We start from the raw sequence: 19,901 nt of genomic DNA, 5'->3' as shown, positions 1-19,901 counted from the left end.
TGGTCCAGACCCAGATTCTCTCCTATGAGGTGTGAGCAGGTGGTCCAGGCCCAGGCTTTCTCCTTTGAAGTATGAGCAGGTGGTCCAGGCCCAGGCTCTCTCCTGGACCCCTCTACCAGGAGTGGTGGGATTCAAAGGCCCTGGTTATTTCTATCCAAATGATGAGCACTAGGCCACAGCCCCACAGTGGCTTCTACTTTGTTGTTGCTGTCATGTGACTTGATGAGTAACAAGCATGATAAGTGACAGGAAACGTCTGCTGTGGTGGGGCTGGCACTGAACCTATACTTTGAAGATCACACCTCCACATTGAGCAGCCTGTCCACTGTGCAGGCTGAGGAGGTCTGCTTCCTGCTTTCACATGTCTGATAATTACCCCTCTTCACCTGTGAGCCAGACCCCGGGGCCTTCGGGAGCTATTTCTGGACTACTTGGAGCCGACCCGAGTAGTAGATTCTGCACAGCAAAGTAGGTTGTGGATAGTGACCCTTCCCTGGATGACCCAGAGCTGAGGACTGCCCACAGCCGGGGCCCACTCAGGGTTGGGCTAACCCCTGGTCATTCCACAGCCAAGGACTCTCTTGTGTCTCACCTTTGCCTTTTGGGCCACAGACAGCCACACAGAACTCTACTGGATGAAAGCCAACAGTCCTGACTGTGCTGAGTGGATTTTTAAATGATGTCCAACAACCAATGGCTTTCCTTCCCAGCAAGCTTATGATACAGAATGAGAATGTCCCCCACTCAAAATTATTTTTCAGGGAAGAGAGGACTGGTTGGTCCTGGTGCTTGAACCCAGGGCCTAGGTGCTGTCCCTGAGTTTTTGTGGTTTTTTTTGCTCAAGACTAGAGTTCTACTACTTGAGCTACAGTATCACTTCCAGCTTTTTGGTGTTCACTGGAGATAAGAAACGTATGGACTTTCCTGCCCAGGCTGCCTTTCAACTGCAATCCTCAGATCTCAACTTCCCATGGAGCTAGGATTACAGGTGTGAACCATGGGTACATGGTTCCGCTGAGAATCCTATAGCCAATCCAGAAGCTAGGACATGAGGTTCTTGCTGCCTGGGAGAGGTTAGAGGTCGGATGGGACTGCCAACCATGGCTGAGTGGGGCTCTGTTGGTTTTCAGGGTTCCAGATCATCAGGATATCGCCTTTGGGGCCTTGCAGCAGGGAACCAACTGCCTAGACACTTTGGGACACTTCGCAGATGGAGTGGTTGGAATTTACGAGTGTCACAATGCTGGGGGAAACCAGGTGGGTTTGTAATAAGCTTAATACCGCATGGCCAGATAGGCTGGGAGGGGTAAGTGGATGGAGCTGGCCAGCCCTGCAGCCATCAGCGTCCTCTCCTGAGGCACCTAACCCTGGTCACACTTGTCTCCTGTGCCCTGTCCTGTGACAGTGCTCAGACATGGGTCCCCTGTGCTGTGTCCTGTCTCAGTACCGTTCCGTGGACTGTAGGACTGTTCTAGACCTGTGCTGATCTCCATAGCACCCCCGGCCATGTGTCACTGTGAGAGGTATTACCAGAGGGCATTCATTTTATTGAGTATCACTGAATTTGAACAAAAACCACAACATGTGCTTGGTGGCTGGTGCCCCAGGCGCACACCCTGCTGAGCCTGGAGGTGAAGATGGGGCCGTCGCCTGGCTGTGACCCTGGCCCTGCGCTGATGGGACAGTTGGGGCAGTGCCCTGGGGACGGGAGGCAGGAGGGCACGAGCTCTGTCCAGCTCTGGCAGAGCCTCGGCAATGCATAGGAAAGAAGAAAATTAAGTCTGCGCTTTTTTAGAGCAGCAGCTCACAAAAGCATTTGCTAAATATTTATGAACCATATTTTCCAAGTTGAGAGCCTCGCGGGACGGTCGCACTGGCACAGCAGCTCTGTGGTTTGCATACCCAAATTACATTTTCTGGAATTCAGTGTATCTGCCTTAAAATAACAAAAAATGTGGAAGCAAAAAGGTCAAAGCTATTTGAATGTGGCCTCCACCTGCTGGCTGCAGAGCTCCAAAATCTGACACCGGCTGAGATAGCCATCCACACCCTGGCATGGCCCACTGTCCCGAGCTCCCCATGGCTCCCCACAGCCCAGCCAGGTGCCCTTGGGCCTGGAGCGTGAGCATCCCCGAACTCAGCGCTATCCTGGCCCACCTTGTTCCAAGGGCCCTGCGCACAGGACCTCGGCCCTGTACCTAGCACATTGGAAACACGGCCTCTCTGTGCTCGAGCTTGTCTGAGACTCCAGGCAGCTCACAACCCAGTTCTGATACCTCATGTAAATAGTACAGTGACACATCCAGGCTGTCTCCTACACTGACCAGCTACCATGGACTGGCCACCCATGTCTGCCTTTCCCCGTCATTTGAAGAATTTACTTGTTGACAGCTGGTTGTTGGGGGAGAGGGGACGGGGAGCAGGAGGTCATGGAGCCTTGCTGCCATCTCTCCTTAGAACCTTAACCTTCTCAGACTTCTCAAATTCCTCTGACCTTTGCTCCCTCCACCCCCAGCCTTCCTCCTGCACCCTCAACGCTCTGTGACTTCCACCCCTTCCTCTTTCCCCTGTCCCTCTGCCCCTCCTCTGTGCCCCTTCAGAGGAAGGTGGGAGATGAGAGCCTGGCGGGTCCCTCCCGTCAGCATGGCAGCCATTCCTGCCGTTCCCAGATGGTTTGTGAGTGCCAGCAGGCTGCTGCAGCACTCGGGACCAACACCACACGTCTCGCTCCCATCTGCAGTGAGCTGTTTGCAGTCTTTACACATTCGCTCCACATCACAAAGCTGTTTCTAACCAGACCTTTGAAGGACACCGTCTGCACACAGGAGTGAAGCAGCAGGCCTCACCGTCCGCTGCCTGGCTAGAGCCATACTGAGCCATAGACGAGCCCATGGGGTTCTTGAGCTTACTAGAGTATTTCATGTTGATCTGGGCAGCCAAGGCCCGCCAGGCCCTGTCCGCTGGTCAGTCCAGTGTCCAATCCTGGTGAAGGCCTGCCAGGCTCTGTCCGCTAGTTAGCAGCCCAGTGTCCAGCCCTGTGAAGGCCCGCCTTGGGTTGTAGTGAGCCTGAGGCTAGAAGAGCAGTCTGGTTCTGAGTTGGCCCACAGTTCCCGGCGTACTTCCCAGCATGCCCCTCCTTTCCTCTGGGGCCCTAAAATAAGGCACTAGTATTTCCTGCTCTGTTGAGTCCCACCCTCTTACTGTGCCCTGTGTTCTAGGAGTGGGCCTTGACGAAGGAGAAATCAGTGAAACACATGGACTTGTGCCTGACTGTGGTGGACCGGGTGCCTGGCTCCCTCATCAGACTGCAGGGCTGCCGAGAGAATGATGGCAGACAGGTGCGGCTGGGGCCCTGGGCTGGGAGCAGCCCCATCCTGTGGGTGGGAAGATGTGGTGCCCACTCAGGCATGGGGTGCTCATCCCCTGGGCCCTGGTATCCACTCGTGCCAGGGGCAGTGCCCATCCAGGCTCCTGTGGCGTCAATCTCGGCCTGAACCTGCTGGTTCATGCTTGAATACCCACTCCTGCCTGTTAGGCCTGAGGTCTTGTTGATTTTCCCAACTATGTCCTCATACTCTGCTGGCTTGGAGTATACCATGTGCCTTAGAAACCGGTTCCATCTGATGTATTCCCTGGTGGAAACTCGGCAGCACCAGTTTTGTAGCCCTGGGGAGAGAGCTGGCATCAGGAGCAAACAAAAGTCCGGCCTGGGCCCACAGTGTGCCCGGTGTGTGGTGCTGTCCCCTGTCTTCCTGCAGCCTCTCCTTGGACAGGGAGACTACCAGGGTAAAACCTAGCTTAAAATAGATTTTACATAGTGGGAGGCTGAGGCCCAGCGCCAACTCACTGGGGAGCGGGGGACTGAGGTCAGGAATTGTCACAGAAATGCTTACGGAGGAAGTGGTGCTGTGGCTCAAGTGGTAGAGCACTCGCCTTGAGCTGAAGAGCACAGGGACAGCGCCCAGGCCCAGAGTTCAAGCCCCATGACAGGGGGGGAAAAATGCTTGCGGAGTCCCTTTCATTGGTGTGTGTGTCACCCCACCTTCCCTGCTCTGCAGAACCCCAGCCTATCTTGGTGGGAATCGGGGCATATCTCCCTGCCTCAAAAATGATAAAATAGGCCCAATCTACCCCAGAGAACAAGATGATGCCTGTTAGACAAGGGAAGACCACTGTCCCTGCCCCCGATGTCTAGGACCCAGCCAGGCCCGCACTGCAGGGGCCTGACATCTACTCTCTCCCCCCCCCCCCCCAGGTGACGGGCCTTCATGCAGAGGGATGGCCAGGGGCTACTTTCAGTGGTCTTTGTGGCTGTTTGTAACCATGTCTGTTTTGATCATTTATCTAAAGAGTGACAGGACTATTCCTGCTCTAGTCAGCATTCCTGAAGGCCACGCCAGGCCCTGCAGGCTTTGGGAGGGGCTATAAGCCCCCGGCTCTGTTAGCAGGATGCTGATCCAGATTCACTAGGCTATCTAATGTAACAACAGACATCCCAGGCTAAGGGTCTCTGTGCACTTGGTGTTGATAAGTGACAGGCAGGGTCCCCACCAAGCCCTGCTCCGCGGCCCAGAGCGCCAGGTAGCCTCTGCACTGCCTGCCTTGACAGTGGAGGAAGGCTGCCATTGTGTGGGACTCCCTGGATGGGAGGGGCAGGTGAGGAGAGGAGAGGGAGTTGGGAGGGGCAGATGAGGAGAGGACAGGGACAGGGGGACCACCTCTTCCATCTCACCATTGGCCATTGCTCCTGGTATGTAAGTGGCAGGGTGGGGGAGAGAGTGTGGCTGTTCCCTGGGGGGGCAACTGCCCTGCCCCCTGTCCCTGCCCCCCCCCATGAGAGTCTCCTGTCCTCGTGGACAGCTGTGCTGTCCGCCAGCTGGGCTTTCAGGATTCCTGGCATGTCTAGGGTTTGTGTTGTTTGCATTTGCAGCATCGGAAGGGTGAGAAAATGTAATTCCACAGTGTCAGGAGAATTTGCAGAAATGTAAGAAGAAGCTTCAGTACACAAGGTGTAAAAAATTAATTAGAGCCACAGTCTCCATTAACACAGGGAGAGCCCTGGGGAGAAAAAAGCTGTATCGCTTAAAGGAAAATAAGTATTTTCTAAATACTCGGACAGTGGGGCCCAGATTTCCTCCAGGCTACAGGCTTTGCTTCCTAGCCTGCCAGGCTGATCAGCTGGCGGCTGGTGGTTGTGGCCTGGTCCTAGTGCCCTGGCTTAGCAGGAGTGTTACAGATTGTACCCCATGTGGAGGTGTGGCACAGCGCTGACATTTCTTGGCCTCTCTGTGCAGTGGCGGTCTCTGGCAGTGGCTGGGCTGGGTCCCCACCCAGGCCTGTGGTGCCAGCAGAGGAGACAGTGTAGAGATGGGATCCTTAGCGTTCTCTTCTTTCACGAGCCTGACACAGTTGTGCTGCTCCTTCATGCCTAAAGCCCTGTGTGGGGACAGGGAGGTGCCAAGCAGGCTGCCACCCACAGCCAGCGCTTCCCTGGGGAAAGCTGTCTAATCAGCCGCCCTGTGACAATGGAGGGGCTTGGGATTGTCAAGGAGTCGGCACCCAGGCCCCTGGACCGGGATGAGGGTACACCCAGAATGAGGTGGGCAGAGGGTGGGCACACCTCCTCCCTTCTCAGCCGAGTGGCGGGCTTGCTGGATCTGTGCAGGCATAGGCCCTCGGGAGTCAGATCTGTCAGCTTTGAAGAAAACTGGGCCTCACCCTGGGCCTGGCTGGCCTGTGCCCTCCCCAGGCCTCTCCCTGGGCCTGGCTGGCCCTTTCACCCTCCCCAGGCCTCTCCATGGGCCTCTGAGGGCCTGGTCCTCACCCCCTCCGGGCCTCACCCTGGATATCTTGGTCCTGCGCTCCCTCTCAGACCTCACTTTTGTCTTGCAGAAGTGGGAACAGATCGAGGGTAACTCAAAGCTTCGGCACGTGGGCAGCAATTTGTGTCTGGACAGCCGGGCGGCCAAGAGCGGGGGCCTGCGTGTGGAGGTGTGTGGACCTGCCCTCTCGCAGCAGTGGAAGTTCTCGCTCAACCTGCAGCAGTAGGAGCCCAGAGATGCCACCGTCCTCCTGCTCCTCGGCCCCATCTGGTGATCACATCATGGGTTATGGTTCTTCAACTTTCTGCGAAACTATATACCTCAGTGTTCCATCCTGGTCTGAGAGTTGAAGGACGCACGTGAGGTGTGGGCTGTGCTGACCCTGACCGTGTGGTGAGACAGAAGGCCGGTTCGTCCAGCTCGGTGCAGCAGCCCCCAGGCTGCGCCCTGCCCCCACACAGCCCGCTTCCTGCCGGCCCTCCCCGCCAGGCCAGGTGGGAGGAAGGGAGGGCCCAACGGGCGCCTCAGCCAGAACCCTTGAAACCTCTGAATCATGTGTGAACTAGGTGTGACTTGCACCTGTGACCCAGCATGGGGGAAACTGAGGCAGGGGGATTTTGAGTTCACAAGCAGCCTGGGATACACATCCAGACCCGTCTTATAAAAGAAAATCATGTCATGTGGTTCCTACAAACCCACCCATGCCGTTTGTAGGTGTCCTTGTCCCTCCCTGAGCCCGTGGGCCCAGCCACCCGCGTGCCCCTCCCCTCCCCCACTGATGTGCTTGCCGTGTTTGGACATGAACTTCCCCGAGGTGGGACATCAGATACGAACCAGAACACGCTTGTGTAGGGTTCATCCCCTAGGGTTCCCATGGGCCTCCATCCTGTGAACCCCGTGGCGCAAGCCGACAGCGTGCAGCCGGGGCGCTGGCTCTCCTGAGACCGGGCCGCCCTTGTTCCCGCCCAAGGCCTTGACGCTGCCCATGGCGTCTCCACTGCCCTTCCTGTGGGAGTCGTGGCTTTGTGGAATCTGTAAACCTGGATGGGTTATTTATTTGGGCAAGTTTTGCTTTGGGTTGTTTTATAATTAATATTATTGTTCAGTTTCTTTTCTTTAAAAGAAAGAAAGTCAACCCACAGCTCGTACTGTGAGCCCCAGCGCTTCCCCCCCAAGCGACGGAGCCCCGCCCAGTGCCTATGCCATTAGGCAGCAGCCATACCCAACCTGTGTGACAGTCTGACCCACACGGTTGGGTGTGGGAGCTAAGCGTGGGTGACGGGCCCCTCAGCCTACAGGGACTCCGTGTGGTGTCAACCTCACGCCGCCCATGGGACTGTGGTTCTGGATGAGTCAGGCACTTGGTGAGGATAGACAGGAGCTGCGGCGTGGGGTCATGTGAACACCCCAGTGTTACGGGAAGAGGTGCCGGAGGTCTGCCACGAGGTGCTATGAGCATCACCGCGCGCCCCTTGGGCCCCTATGAGCACAGAGGCCCCACGCTGTGGCTCACAGGGGCCTGCCGTGGTAGGAAGGGAGCTCTGCTAACCATCCTCCCCACTGCAGGAGTCCACGTCCACCCCATGGCTGCAGGTCCTCAGCCGAGGCGTGGCAGGTGTCCCCTCTCTCCTTCCTCACCCTCCCAAACAACTAGATGAGCATAGACAGGGCAGCTACGTGCCGCTTTGGCTGCACATGTCCACCCTGCGGGGTGGTCCTGAGGGAGGCCACTCACAGGCACTGGGCTGGGTCTCTGCTGTGAGCAAGTCCAGCCGTTCAGCCCTTCGCCTGCACACACTTCTGTGTTAGGAAAAGACACAGATGCAAAACAAGACACAGACGCAGCTGTTCAATCAGTGTGTCACAGGACCTGCGCCGTGCCTCCCCTGCCCGCCTGGGTGATCAGCTGGCCACTGGCGTGCCCCCCAGCCCTGAGCTGTGGGCAGCTCAGCGGAGGCTGGCTGGGCAGCTGGTGGGCCGTGTTTACATGACGCAGAGTGCCAAAGTGACTGACCGTGCTTGCGTTGTCTATCATCACCCGGGCCGCCCCACCCTACTCTCCTGTTTGTAAAACTGCAGACTGCCTGGGCCCTCCGGGCAGGCGGCCAAGGCGTTCGTCTCTGTGGGGTCCTCGTGTCTCCCTAAAACCGAAAGGATGGTGTCTTGCATATGTTTTGCAGATTTAAAATATAGTTTGGTAATTTTTTTTCCAGTTGATTTTTAAAAAGAACTGCTGTACAGAGCTTGTACTTTGTCCATTTTATAGATGGAAACCATCCTTGAAATTGTTTAACTTAAATAAAGAGAAGATACTTTATAGATACTGCTGGTGGTGGCCACTGCGGTCTCCTCATCCAGGGTGGGGGGCTTGGTTAGGAACTATGCACGTCTGGACCAGCTCAATTGCCTTGACCACATGGTGTCCATGCTCTGACCACTCTGTCCATGCTGACCACGCTGTCCACACTCTGACCACGCTGTCCACACTCTGACCATGCTCTGTCCACATTGACCACACGCTCAACACTCTGACCATGCTCTGACCATGCTGTCCACACTCTGACCACGTTCTATCCACACTCTGACCATGCTCTGTCCATACCTTGACTATGCTCTGTCCACATTGACCACACTCTCCACACTCTGACCACACACTGACCACACTCTGTCCACACTCTGACCATGCTCTGTCCACACTCTGACCATGCTGTCCACACTGACCATGCTGTCCACACTCTGACTACACTCTGTCCACACTCTTACCATGTTCTGTCCACACTCTGACCACGCTGTCCACTCTGACTATGCTGTCCACACTCTGACCATGCTGACCACATGCTGCCCACACTCTGACCACTCTGTCCACATCCTGACCACACTCTGTCTACACCCAGACCACGCTGTCCAATAACAGTGAAGCTATTCACTGCTTTTCTTACCATGCCCTTCTGCTGTTCCCTCTCCTTTGTGGTAAGGATCACCTGTGGAGTGGCCAGGCATGACAGGCTTGCAGCCCTGGTGGACATGGGTGGGGAGCGTCACCCTGCCTTCTGCTCACCCACACCTTGGGCTCCAGCCAAAAGCCTCATGTCTGTCATTCCTATGTTATTTAAAGTGAAGGGCTGGGGACACGAGGCTGTGCAGAGCCCTGGTTCCCTCCCCAGCGCTGCTGCAGTGAGCACATCCCCAGCCTGCGGCTGGTTCCCAGGAGAGTCACGGAAATCCCTCCCACACCCCACGGCATATCAAGAAGGCGCTTGGATTGAGATGGAGCCAGTAAAAGGATCTTTTGGTGAGTGTCAGAACCTTCTGGACACCACGCGGTGTGTGCCTTCTCCTCATTATCGGAGACACTAAGTGTGGACTTGCCCAGTCTGAGAGGCAGGGCTACTTGTGGTTCAGAAATGTCCCCAATGCCCGGGACTGTAGCTCCTGCTGGGAGTGTTGCCCCTCAGGGCGGTGGAGAGCGGCTGGGGTGCCATAGACACCGGTGCCGGCCCTCAGGCTGGACAAGAACCCAGCAGGTCTCGCTGACCAGGCCTGGCAGGGTCTCTGCCTCAGAGTGTGATGGGAGAGGGGCATTGGAGGCTGAGAGGCCCAGCCTCAGAGACAAAAGGCCATCCCTGGGACAGCCACACGGAGGGGGCGGGGCAGCCCCGGGAGGGCCGCTGAGGCAGGGTTTGGTGTGTGTGTAGACACTCAGGTCTGTGGTGCTTTCGGAGTATAGTGTCAAACCAACTCCACTTTTGATTCTTCATTTTGATTTCACATTTTTAAAATAGCCAGTTGGAAAATGAGATCTTTTCTCAGGCTGTGTTCACCTGAAGTTATCTTCCCATCCCCCACATCGTGAGAGAGAATGCGGTGTGTATCTGACTCTTAGAGCGTGTTCCCCAGTCACTGTGTTTCAAGGAAGCTTAGGGTTCCTTGCCCTGATGTCTATACCACACCTGGCCACGGTGAGGCCCTGGGGCTCACCCTGCCTTCTGCACCTGGTCACTTGAGGCCCTGGCATCCACCCTGCCATCTGTACCTGACCACGTGAGGCAGAGGCCCTGGAGGACACTCGGAGCCTGACCCTGCACTTGTGATGGGCTTCATGCTGCAGCTAGCATTGACTGATGCTCTGGGAATCAAGTCTCAGATGGCGCTAGTTGGAATGGGTGGGAGGGCCCTGGTGTTGCATGGAGGGCACTGGCAATTGCACATGTTGGCCTGTGCTGCTCCTCCGATGAGAAATCTGTGCGAGCTGTTCATCCCCTCATGTAACAAGAAACACCAAGGTAGTGTTCCGGCGCTGTCCTGAGGCCCGATGCTGGGGCAGGGGGACTGGGCAGTCCACCATCCACCCTGGTCCAGGAGGGCAGGGAGGCCATTTGCCCTGGGTTGCCCACAGCTGGAAGTGCAGAAGAAGGAGCAGGAAGTTGCCACTTTCAGTGTGTCCAGCCTGAGGGTCATGAGAGGGAAAGCTCTTGCTGGTGCCACCTGCCCTCCTGAAGGGTTTCACAGTGGTGAGAGGAGCTGTTCCGGGGTTGCTGTATGAGGTGGCGGTCTGCCTGCCATCCCCCCTTCTGCCGTGGGCTCATTAGGAGTCTGGCTGGCAGCTCAGGGTCTCTTGGGAGGGATTCACATGAATACAACTGACAACTGTGATTTTTAAATTTTTATTGTAATTAAGTGATTACATAAATTTCACAGTGTAGTGAGAGAGTGATTCTTAAAGTCACAGACACATTCTGACCTTCACCAGGCAAATTGTCATTATCATGGTCTATAAAATTTGTGAATTCTATGAGCTTTGACAAAACAGCCATTTCTTCCACTTTGGGTGATATGTACCTTTCTTTCCTTTTGCTTAGTGTCAGCTATTCCCTCTTTCCCTCTCATTCCCTCCCATCACTGCCGTTGAGATGCTTAGCTTGTTTTGATCAATGTCCAGTGCAGCTGATGGGTCGCGCTGTTGTATGTTTTTCCCTGTTTCCCTCTGTTTCTGTATCTTCCTCCTAGTTTCCCTCTGACTTGCACATATATACCATATATGAGATCAGCAGCATGGGGTTATTTAGTAGTGATTCGACCAGATGAGTGGAGGTCCTTTGTTTCTCAAGTCTTGTTAACTTTGTCGTATCACCTTATGTTTTGGATTTAACATCCACTTATCAGGGAAACCATGTGCTGTTTGTCTCTTTGCTCTTGGCTTACTTTGCTCAACATGATTTCTTCTAGCTCCATCTATTTCCACTATTTCCAATGCCACTATTTTGTCCTTTCTAATAGATGTAAAATATTCCATTGTGTATAGGTACCACAATATTTGGATCCATTCATCTGTGGTGGGGCATCTGGGTTGTTTCCACATCCTGGCTATTGTGAACAGTGCTGCAATAAACATGGAGGTGCATGTGTCCTTGTATATTGGTTCCTGTTGTTCAGAATAAATGTCTAGGAGTGGTATAGCTGGGTCATAGGGGAGGTCTATATTTAGAACCTCCAGACTGCTTTCCAGAGTGGTTGTATTAGTGTACATTCCCACCAGCAAGGTAGTAGAGTTCCTCTTTCTCCACATCCCCTCCAGCGTTTATCGTTGGCTGACTTTAGGATATGAGCCATTCTGACTGGGGTAAGGTGCTATCTCAGGGCTGTTTATATTTACATTTCCTCATGTGTTTCTTTGCCATTTTTATCTCTTCTTCTGAGAAGTCTCTCTTTAGCTCCCTTGTTCATTTAGTGATTGGTTTGTTTGATTTGTGAGGGGTTAGTTTCTTGAGTCCCCTGTATCTAATGGGTATTTAGACCTTTGTCTGATATATTGCTGGTAAATATTTGTTCCCAGTTGGTTGGCTGTCTTTCTAGTTTGGTTGCTGTGTCTTTAGCTGTGCTGAAACTTTATTTTAAGGTAGTCCATTTGTTGAGTCTCTCTCCATTTTGTTGTGACCCTGGTAATCTGTTCAGGAAGTTCTTGCCTGTGCCTATAAGTTCAAGTGTCTCTCTTTGTCTGTCCTGTAGTTTCAGAATATCAGGTTTGATATTAAGGTCTTTAATACATTTTGAGTTGATGTTACTGCATGGTGACAGGCTGGGGTCCACTTTTAGTTTTCTGCATGTGGCCGTCCAGTTTTTCCAGCACCAGTTGTTGAAGAGGCTGTCCTTCCACTGTACATCTTTGGCTCCTTTGTCAAATATCCACTGACTGTAGGTATGTGGTTTTATTTCTGGATCTTCTATTCTATTCTATTGGTCTTCGGGTCTGTTTTTGTGCCGGTACTAGGCTGTCTTTGTTATTATGGCTCTATAGTAGTTTGAAGTCTAGCATCGAGATCCCTCCCATGTTGTCTTTTTTGCCTAGAATTGTTTTAGCTAATCTAGGTCTTTTGTTGTTCCATATGAATTTTTAGATTTTTTTCTGTATTTCAGAAATGTACATCATTGGGATTTTAATAGGAATTGTGTTGAATTTGTATATTAATTTTGCAGTATGGCCATTTTCACTATATTGTCTGCCTATCCAAGAGCATGGAAGGTCTTTCCATTTCCTGGTGTCCTCTGTAATTTCTCTCTTTTAAGTTTTTATAGTGTTCATTGAATAGTTCTTTTAAGTCTTTGGTTAGTTTAATTCCTAGATATTTTATAGGGGGTGGGTATTGTGAACGGGGTTTCCTTGATTTCTCTTTCTGCTTGTACATTGTTGGTGTACAGAAAGGCAACTGATTTTTGTGGGTGGATTTTGTATCCTGCTACTTTGCTGAAGTGGTTTATAATTTCTAAGAGTTTGGGGATGGAGGTATAGTGTCATGTCATCTGCAAAAAGAGATAGTTTAACTTCTTCCTTCCCTATGTGGATCCCTTTAATGTCTTTTTCTTGCCTTATTGCTCTGGCTAAGGATTCCAGAACTATATTGAAGAGGAGTGGAGAGAGTGGGATCCTTGCCTTATACCTGATTTTAGGAGATTGGTTGTAGCTTTTCCCCATTAAGTATAATACTGGCTGTTGGTCTCTTTATGGCTTTTATTGTTTTAAGGAATGTTCCTTCTGTTCCTATTTTCTCCAGAGCTTTTACCATGAATGAATGTTGTATTTTATCAAAAGCCTTTTCTGCATCATTGGAGATACAATTGTGACTTTTTGAAAGATTCATCAACACCATTACCAACTGCTTATAATACAGGCTTTCTTAGTGCCCTAAATAACAAGGCCTAATTGCTTCTGTAATTTTGAAATATGGGGGAACATAAATGATACCTTGAGAAATCTGCAATAATTAGCATAGTGAAAAGCATCCGCTCTGTTTTTTCTTAGACTAGACATCCTGTGTCTTGACCGCACTCATCATGGAAGCCCGTGGGTCATGCTGGGAAGTTCCCTGAACCATCGGGATCTGAGCCTGGTGCTGGGGTGTACGGTGCATCTGAGCTCAGTGAGCTGATGACTGTGGGGTTCCCACCTCTACCTGGAGAGGGGGCGCCGTGTGTCTCTGGGGGTGGACAGTGGGAGCACCCTCCACCCCAGTCCCAGGGCTGGTTTGGATTCTTTAGGACTCTGGGAGCTGAGACACCCTCACCCTCCTGCTCACAGACATCAGAACACAAGATTCAGGGCCTCCATTGCTGGGCCTCCAGACATGGGCTGAGCAGCACTGCTGGCTTCCCTGTGCTCCAGCCTGAGATACCAGGGAGCCAATCCAAGCCCCTTTGGTGTCCTCCTACTTGGGACCAGGAGCAATATCTGAGTTTGCCTTCTCTGCCATGATGTCAAATGGAACATGGTCTTGACAATGAATGGGGGTGGGGAGTCCACAGAGTGTCTACAGAGGCCCGGCTCCAGCTGTCAGCAGGCCTGGGCTCCAGCCCACTGCTGAGGACAGAACAGCTACAGATCACACTGAGAACAGGGCTGCAGGAGCTGCAGACACCCTCCTTGGGAGTCAGGCACCCAGCTTGCCAGTTACCGCAAGCCCTTACACTGCTCACTGCTGGAGCCCGAGTCCTCACACTGCCCGCTGTGCCCTCACACTTCCCACTCTGTCCTCACACTGCCTGCTGTCTCCTGACAGTGCACACTGTGCACTCACACTACCCACTGTGTCCTCACACTGCCCAATGTGCCCTCACACCACCCACTGTACCCTTACACTGCCCCATGTCTTCACATTCCCACTGTCTCCACACTGCCCACTGTCTCCTCACACAGTCCAGTCTCCTCACACCCACCACTGTGTCCTCTCATCACCCATTGTGGCCTCATACTGCCCACTCCCTCATCTCAATGCCCACTGTCTCCTCACATGGCCCACCATGTCCTCACACTGCCCCAGGTCTCCTCACACTGCCCACTTGGTCTGCAACCACCGTCTGTGCCCTTACGCTGCCCACAATCTCCCCTCACACTGCCCTCTGTCCTCACACCACCCACTGTGTCCTCACCGTGCCCACTGTGTCCTCACACTGCCCACTGTCTCATACCACAGTCTCCTCATACTGCCCAGTGTGTTCTCAAATTACCCACTGTGTCATCACACCACTCGCTGTGTCCTCACACTGCCCACTGTGTCCTCAAATTGAACCTTTGGTCCTCACATCGCGCTCTGTGCCCTCAAACTGCCCACTGTCTCCTCACCCAGCCCACTATATCCTCACACTGCCCACTGTCTCCTCACACTGCCCACTGTTTCCTCATATTTCCCACTGTGTCGTACACTGCCCACGGTGTCCTCACACTGACCACGGTGTCCTCACATGGCTCACTATGTCCTCACACTATCCACTGTCTCCTCATACCACCCACTGTGCCTTCACATGGCCCACTGTCTCCTCACAGCGTGCACTGTGTCCTCACACCAGCCCACTATGTCCTCATACCCTGTAATGTGTCCTCACACTGACCACTGTCTCCTCATACCACCGACTGTGTCCTCACACTGCCCAATGTGTCCTCAAACTGCCCACTGAGACATCACACGGCCCACTGTGTCCTCACACCACCCACAGTGACCTCACATGGCCCATTGTCTCATCACACCACCCACTGTGTCTTCACGCTGACCATTGTCTTCTCACTGTGTCTGCACAGTGCCCACTGTGTCCTCATACTGCCCATTGTGTACTAACAACTACCCACTGTCCTCACACTTCCCACCATCTCCTCATACTGCCCAAAGTCTAACACTGTCTCGTCACACGGCCCACTGTCTCCTCACAGTCCCCACTGTCTCCTCACACCACCCACATTCTCCTCACATAGCCTACTGTCTGCTCACACTGCTTACTGGGCCCTCACACCACCCACTGTATCCTCACACTGACCATTGTCTTCTCACACCACCCACTGTTTCCTCACAATAGCCACTATCTCCTCACTATGTTCTTACACGGCCCACTGTGTCCTCACACCGCCTACTGTATTCTCCCACCACCCCGTGTCCTCAAATTGTCCACTGTGTCCTCACACCACTCACTGTCTCCTCACACTGCCCACTATGTCCTCACACCACTGTCTCCTCACACTGCCCACTGTTTCCTCACACTAACCAAAGTCTCCTCATATCTCCAACTGTGTCTTCACACTATCCATTCCGTCCTCACCGCCCACTATGTCTCACACCACCTACTGTGTCCTCGCACCACCTATTGTCTCCTCACACTGCCCACTGTCTACTCACACCTACCACTATGTCATCACACCACCCACTGTTTCCTCATACCGCCCACTGTGTCTTCACAGTACCCACTGTTTTCTCCCACAGCCCACTGTATCCTCAAACTGTCCACTGATTGCTCACATCACTCTATGTGTCCGCACAACACCCACTGTGTCCTCACACCACCAACTGCCTTCCCACACCGCCCACTGTCTCCTCACATTGCCCAATGCGTCCTCACACTGCCTGCTGTCTCCTAATACAACCGTCTCCTCACACCGCCCTGTCTCCTCACACCACCCACTGTGACCTCACAACACCCGCTGTCTCCTCAAAATGCCTACTGTCTCCTCATACCACCAGCTGTCTCCTGACACCAACCACTGTCTCCTCACACTGTTCACTGTGTCATCACACCACCCACTGTTTCCTCATACTGCCCACTGTGTCCTCAACTGCTCACTGTGACCTTACAACGCCCACTGTGTCCTCACACTGCCCACTGTCTCCTCACACTAACCAGTCTCCTCATATCTCCAACTGTCTCCTCACACTTCCCACTGTGTCCTCACATTCACCACTGTTTTCACACACCACCCTCCGTGTCCCCACACTGCCCACTGTCTCCACACACCACCCCGTCTCCACCAATCTCCTCATATCTCCAACTGTGTTCTCACACTATCCATTCTGTCCTCACACCGCCCATTGTGTCTCATAATGCCAACTGTGTCCTCACACCACCCACTGTCTCCTCACACTGCCCACTGTGTCCTCAAATTGTCCCCTCGGTCCTCACACCTCTCTCTGTGGCGTCAAACAACCCACTGTCTCCTCACAGCACCCTATGTGTTCTCACACTGCCCACTGTGTCCTCACACCGGCCACTGTGTCCTCACACCATCCACTGTCTCCTCACACTGCCTACTGTGTCTTCAAATTGCCCCCTTGGTCCTCACACAGCTCACTTTGTCCTCACAGGACTCCGTGACCTCACAACACCCACTGTCTCCTCACATCGCCCTCTGTGTCCTCACACTGCCTACTTTGTCCTCACACTGCCCACTGTGTCCTCACACTACCCAATGTGTCCTCATATTACCCACTGTCCTCATACCGCCCCGTGTCCACACAATGCCCACTCTATCCTCACACCTCCCACTGTGTCATCACACCACCGTTTCCTCACACCCCCACTGTCTCCTCACACCCACCACTGTCTCCTCATACTGCCCACTCTGTCCTCAAATTGCAGTTTTGTGACACTGCCCACTCTGTCCTCACACCACCGTCTCCTCACACTGCCCACTCTGTCCTCAAATTGCTGACTGTGACATCACACTGCCTACTGTGTCCTCACACCACTCACTGTCTCCTCACACAACACACTGTGTCCTCAAATTGCCCCCTTGCTCCTCACATCTCTCTCTGCTGTCACACAACCCACTGTCTCCTCACACCGCCCTCTGTGTCCTCACACTGCCCACTGTCCTCACATTGCCCACTGTCCTCTTACCCTGCCCACTGTGTCTTCACACTGCCCATTGTGTCCTCACACTGCTCATTGTGTCTTCACACTGCCCACTGTGTCCTCACTCTGCCCGCTGTCTCCTCACACTGCCCACTGTCTCTTCACACTAACCACAGTCTCCTCATCTCCAACTGTGTCCTCACACTATCCGTTCCATCCTCACACTGCCCACTGTGATCTCACACTGCCCACTGTGATCTCACACTGCCCACTGTCTCCTCACACCACCTACTGTGTCCTCATACCACCTAATATCTCCTCACACCGCCTACTTTGTACTCACACCACCGTCTCCTCACCCTACCCACTGTGTCCTCACACTGCCCATTGTCTCCTCACACCACCAACTCTCCTCACACCTCACAATGTGTTCTCACACTGCCCACTTCGTACTCACACCACCCACTGTCTTCTCACCCTGCCCAATGTGTCCTCTCAATGACCACTGTGTCCTCACACCATCCACTGTCTCCTCACACTTCCCACTGTGTCCTTAAATCGCCTAGTTTCGTCACACCACCCACTGTGTCCTCACACCACCCACTGTGTCCTCACAACACCCACTGAATCCTCTCACTGCCCACTTTGTCCTCACAATACCCAATGTCTCCTCACACTGCCCCAGTTCCTCACACTGCCCACTCTGTCCTCACACTGCCCACTCTGTCCTCACACTGCCCACTCTGTCCTCAAATTGCCCACTGTGTCCTCACATGGCCCTTTGTGCCCTCACAACACCCACTGTCTCCTCACACTACCCTCTATGTCCTAACACTGACCACTTGGTCCTCACACCGCCCACTGTGTCCTCACACCACACACTGTTTCCTTCATCTCCCACTGTGTCCTCACACAGCCCTCTGTGTCCTCATACTGTCACTGTCTCCTCACACTGCATCTTCACACTGCCCCCTCTCATCACACTGCCAGCTGTCCTCACACTGCTCACTGTGTCCTCACACCACCCACCCACCGTCTCCTCACCTTGACAACGTGTCCTAAAATTGCCCAATGTGTCCTCACAGCACCCACTGTAACCTCACAACTCCCACTGTCTCCTCACACTGCCCACACTGTCCTCAAATTGCACTGTCATGACACAGCCCACTGTGTCCTCACACTGCCTACTGTATCCTCACACTACCCACTGTCTCCTCACTCCACCCAGTCGCCTCACACTGCCCACTCTGTCCTCAAATTGCTGACTGTGACATCACACTGCCTACTGTGTCCTCACACCACTCACTGTCTCCTCACACAACGCACTGTGTCCTCAAATTGCCCCCTTGCTCCTCACACCTCTCTCTGTGCTGTCACACAACCCACTGTCTCCTCACACCGCCCTCTGTGTCCTCACATTGCCCACTGTCCTCTTACCCTGCCCACTGTGTCCTCATACTGTCCATTGTGTCTTCACACTGCCCATTGTGTCCTCACACTGCTCATTGTGTCTTCACACTGCCCACTGTGTCCTCACTCTGCCCACTGTCCTCTCACCCTGCCCACTGTCTTCTCACACCACCCAGTGTCATCACAATGCCCACTGTGTCATCACCCTGCCTAATGTGTCCTCAACCTTCCCACTGTGTCCTCTCACCGCTGTCTCCTCACACTGACCACTTTGTCCTCACACTGACCACTGTTCCCACACACCAGCCTCCATGTCCTCACAATGCCCGCTGTCTCCTCACACTGCCCACTGTCTCTTCACACTAACCACAGTCTCCTCATCTCCAACTGTGTCCTCACAGTTCTGTCCTCACACTGCCCACTGTGATCTCACACTGCCCACTGTCTCCTCACACCACCTACTGTGTCCTCATACTACCTACTGTCTTCTCACACTACCCACTTTGTACTCACACCACCGTCTCCTCACCCTGCCCACTGTGTCCTCACACTGCCCATTGTCTCCTCACGCCACCAACTCTCTTCACACCTCACAATATGTTCTCACACTGCCCACTTCGTACTCACACCACCCACTGTCTGCTCACCCTGCCCAATGTGTCCTCTCAATGACCACTGTGTCCTCACATGGCCCATTGTCTCCTCACACTTCCCACTGTCCTTAAATTGACCAATTTCATCACACCACCCACTGTGTCCTCACACCACCCACTGAATCCTCTCACTGCCCACTTTGTCCTCACAATACCCAATGTCTCCTCACACTGCCCCGGTTCCTCACACTGCCCACTCTGTCCTCACACTGCCCACTGTGTTCTCACACCACCCACTGTATCCTCACACCACCATCTCCTCTCACTGACAACTCTGTTTCAAATTGCCCACTGGGTTTTCACACCACCCACTGTGCTCTCACACCGCCAACTGTCTACTTACATCACCCTCTGTTTCCTCACACTTCCTACTTTGTCCTCACAATGCCCACTGTATTCTCTTTTTTTAAAGAAAAATTTTATTGTGATTAAGTGGTTACATAAGGTCCCAAATTTAACAGTATTGTGGGATAGTGAAGCTTAAAGTCACAAACATATTCTAACTTTCATAGAAAAATTGTCGATCATGGTCTACAACATTTATGAGTTCTATGAGCTTTGCAATAGTTATTTCTTCCACATTGGGTGGTATGCACATTTCTTTTGTTTTGCATAGCAGCAGGTGTTCCCTCTTTCCCACTTGTTCCCTCCCTCCCATCGCTGCCATTGAGTTGCTTAGTTCATTTTGGTCAATGTCCAGTGCAGCTGATGGGGCCCGCTGTTGTATGTTTTTTCCCTGATTCCCTCTAGTTCTGTGTCTTCCTCCTGGTTCCCCTCTGGTGTGCACATATATACCATACATGTGATCAGCAGCATGGGGTTATTTAGTAGTGATTCGACCAGATGAGTGGAAGTCCTTTGTTTCTTAAGTCCTGTTAATTTTGTCGTATCACATAACATTATTTTTTTT

The 19,901-nt window shown here is 53.1% G+C and overlaps 1 protein-coding gene across 1 annotated transcript in view; it reads left to right on the top strand.

Moving 5' to 3' along the window:
- Positions 1-8,145, top strand: part of Galnt2 (polypeptide N-acetylgalactosaminyltransferase 2) — a 91,536-nt gene extending 83,391 nt beyond the window's left edge. The window contains exons 14-16 of the mRNA XM_013014746.1: positions 1,131-1,257; positions 3,219-3,338; positions 5,893-8,145. Coding sequence (XP_012870200.1) covers positions 1,131-1,257; positions 3,219-3,338; positions 5,893-6,048 — 403 coding nt within the window. The 3' untranslated portion in view covers positions 6,049-8,145. The remainder of the gene's footprint in view (positions 1-1,130; positions 1,258-3,218; positions 3,339-5,892) is intronic.
- The last annotated feature ends 11,756 nt before the right edge of the window (positions 8,146-19,901 follow it).

This window comes from Dipodomys ordii, unplaced genomic scaffold, assembly GCF_000151885.1.
Source record: "Dipodomys ordii isolate 6190 unplaced genomic scaffold, Dord_2.0 Scaffold24, whole genome shotgun sequence".
NCBI classification, from domain to species: domain Eukaryota; kingdom Metazoa; phylum Chordata; class Mammalia; order Rodentia; family Heteromyidae; genus Dipodomys; species Dipodomys ordii.
The sequence above is the reverse complement of the archived record's forward strand: the minus strand, read 5'-3'. Positions and strand labels throughout refer to the sequence as shown.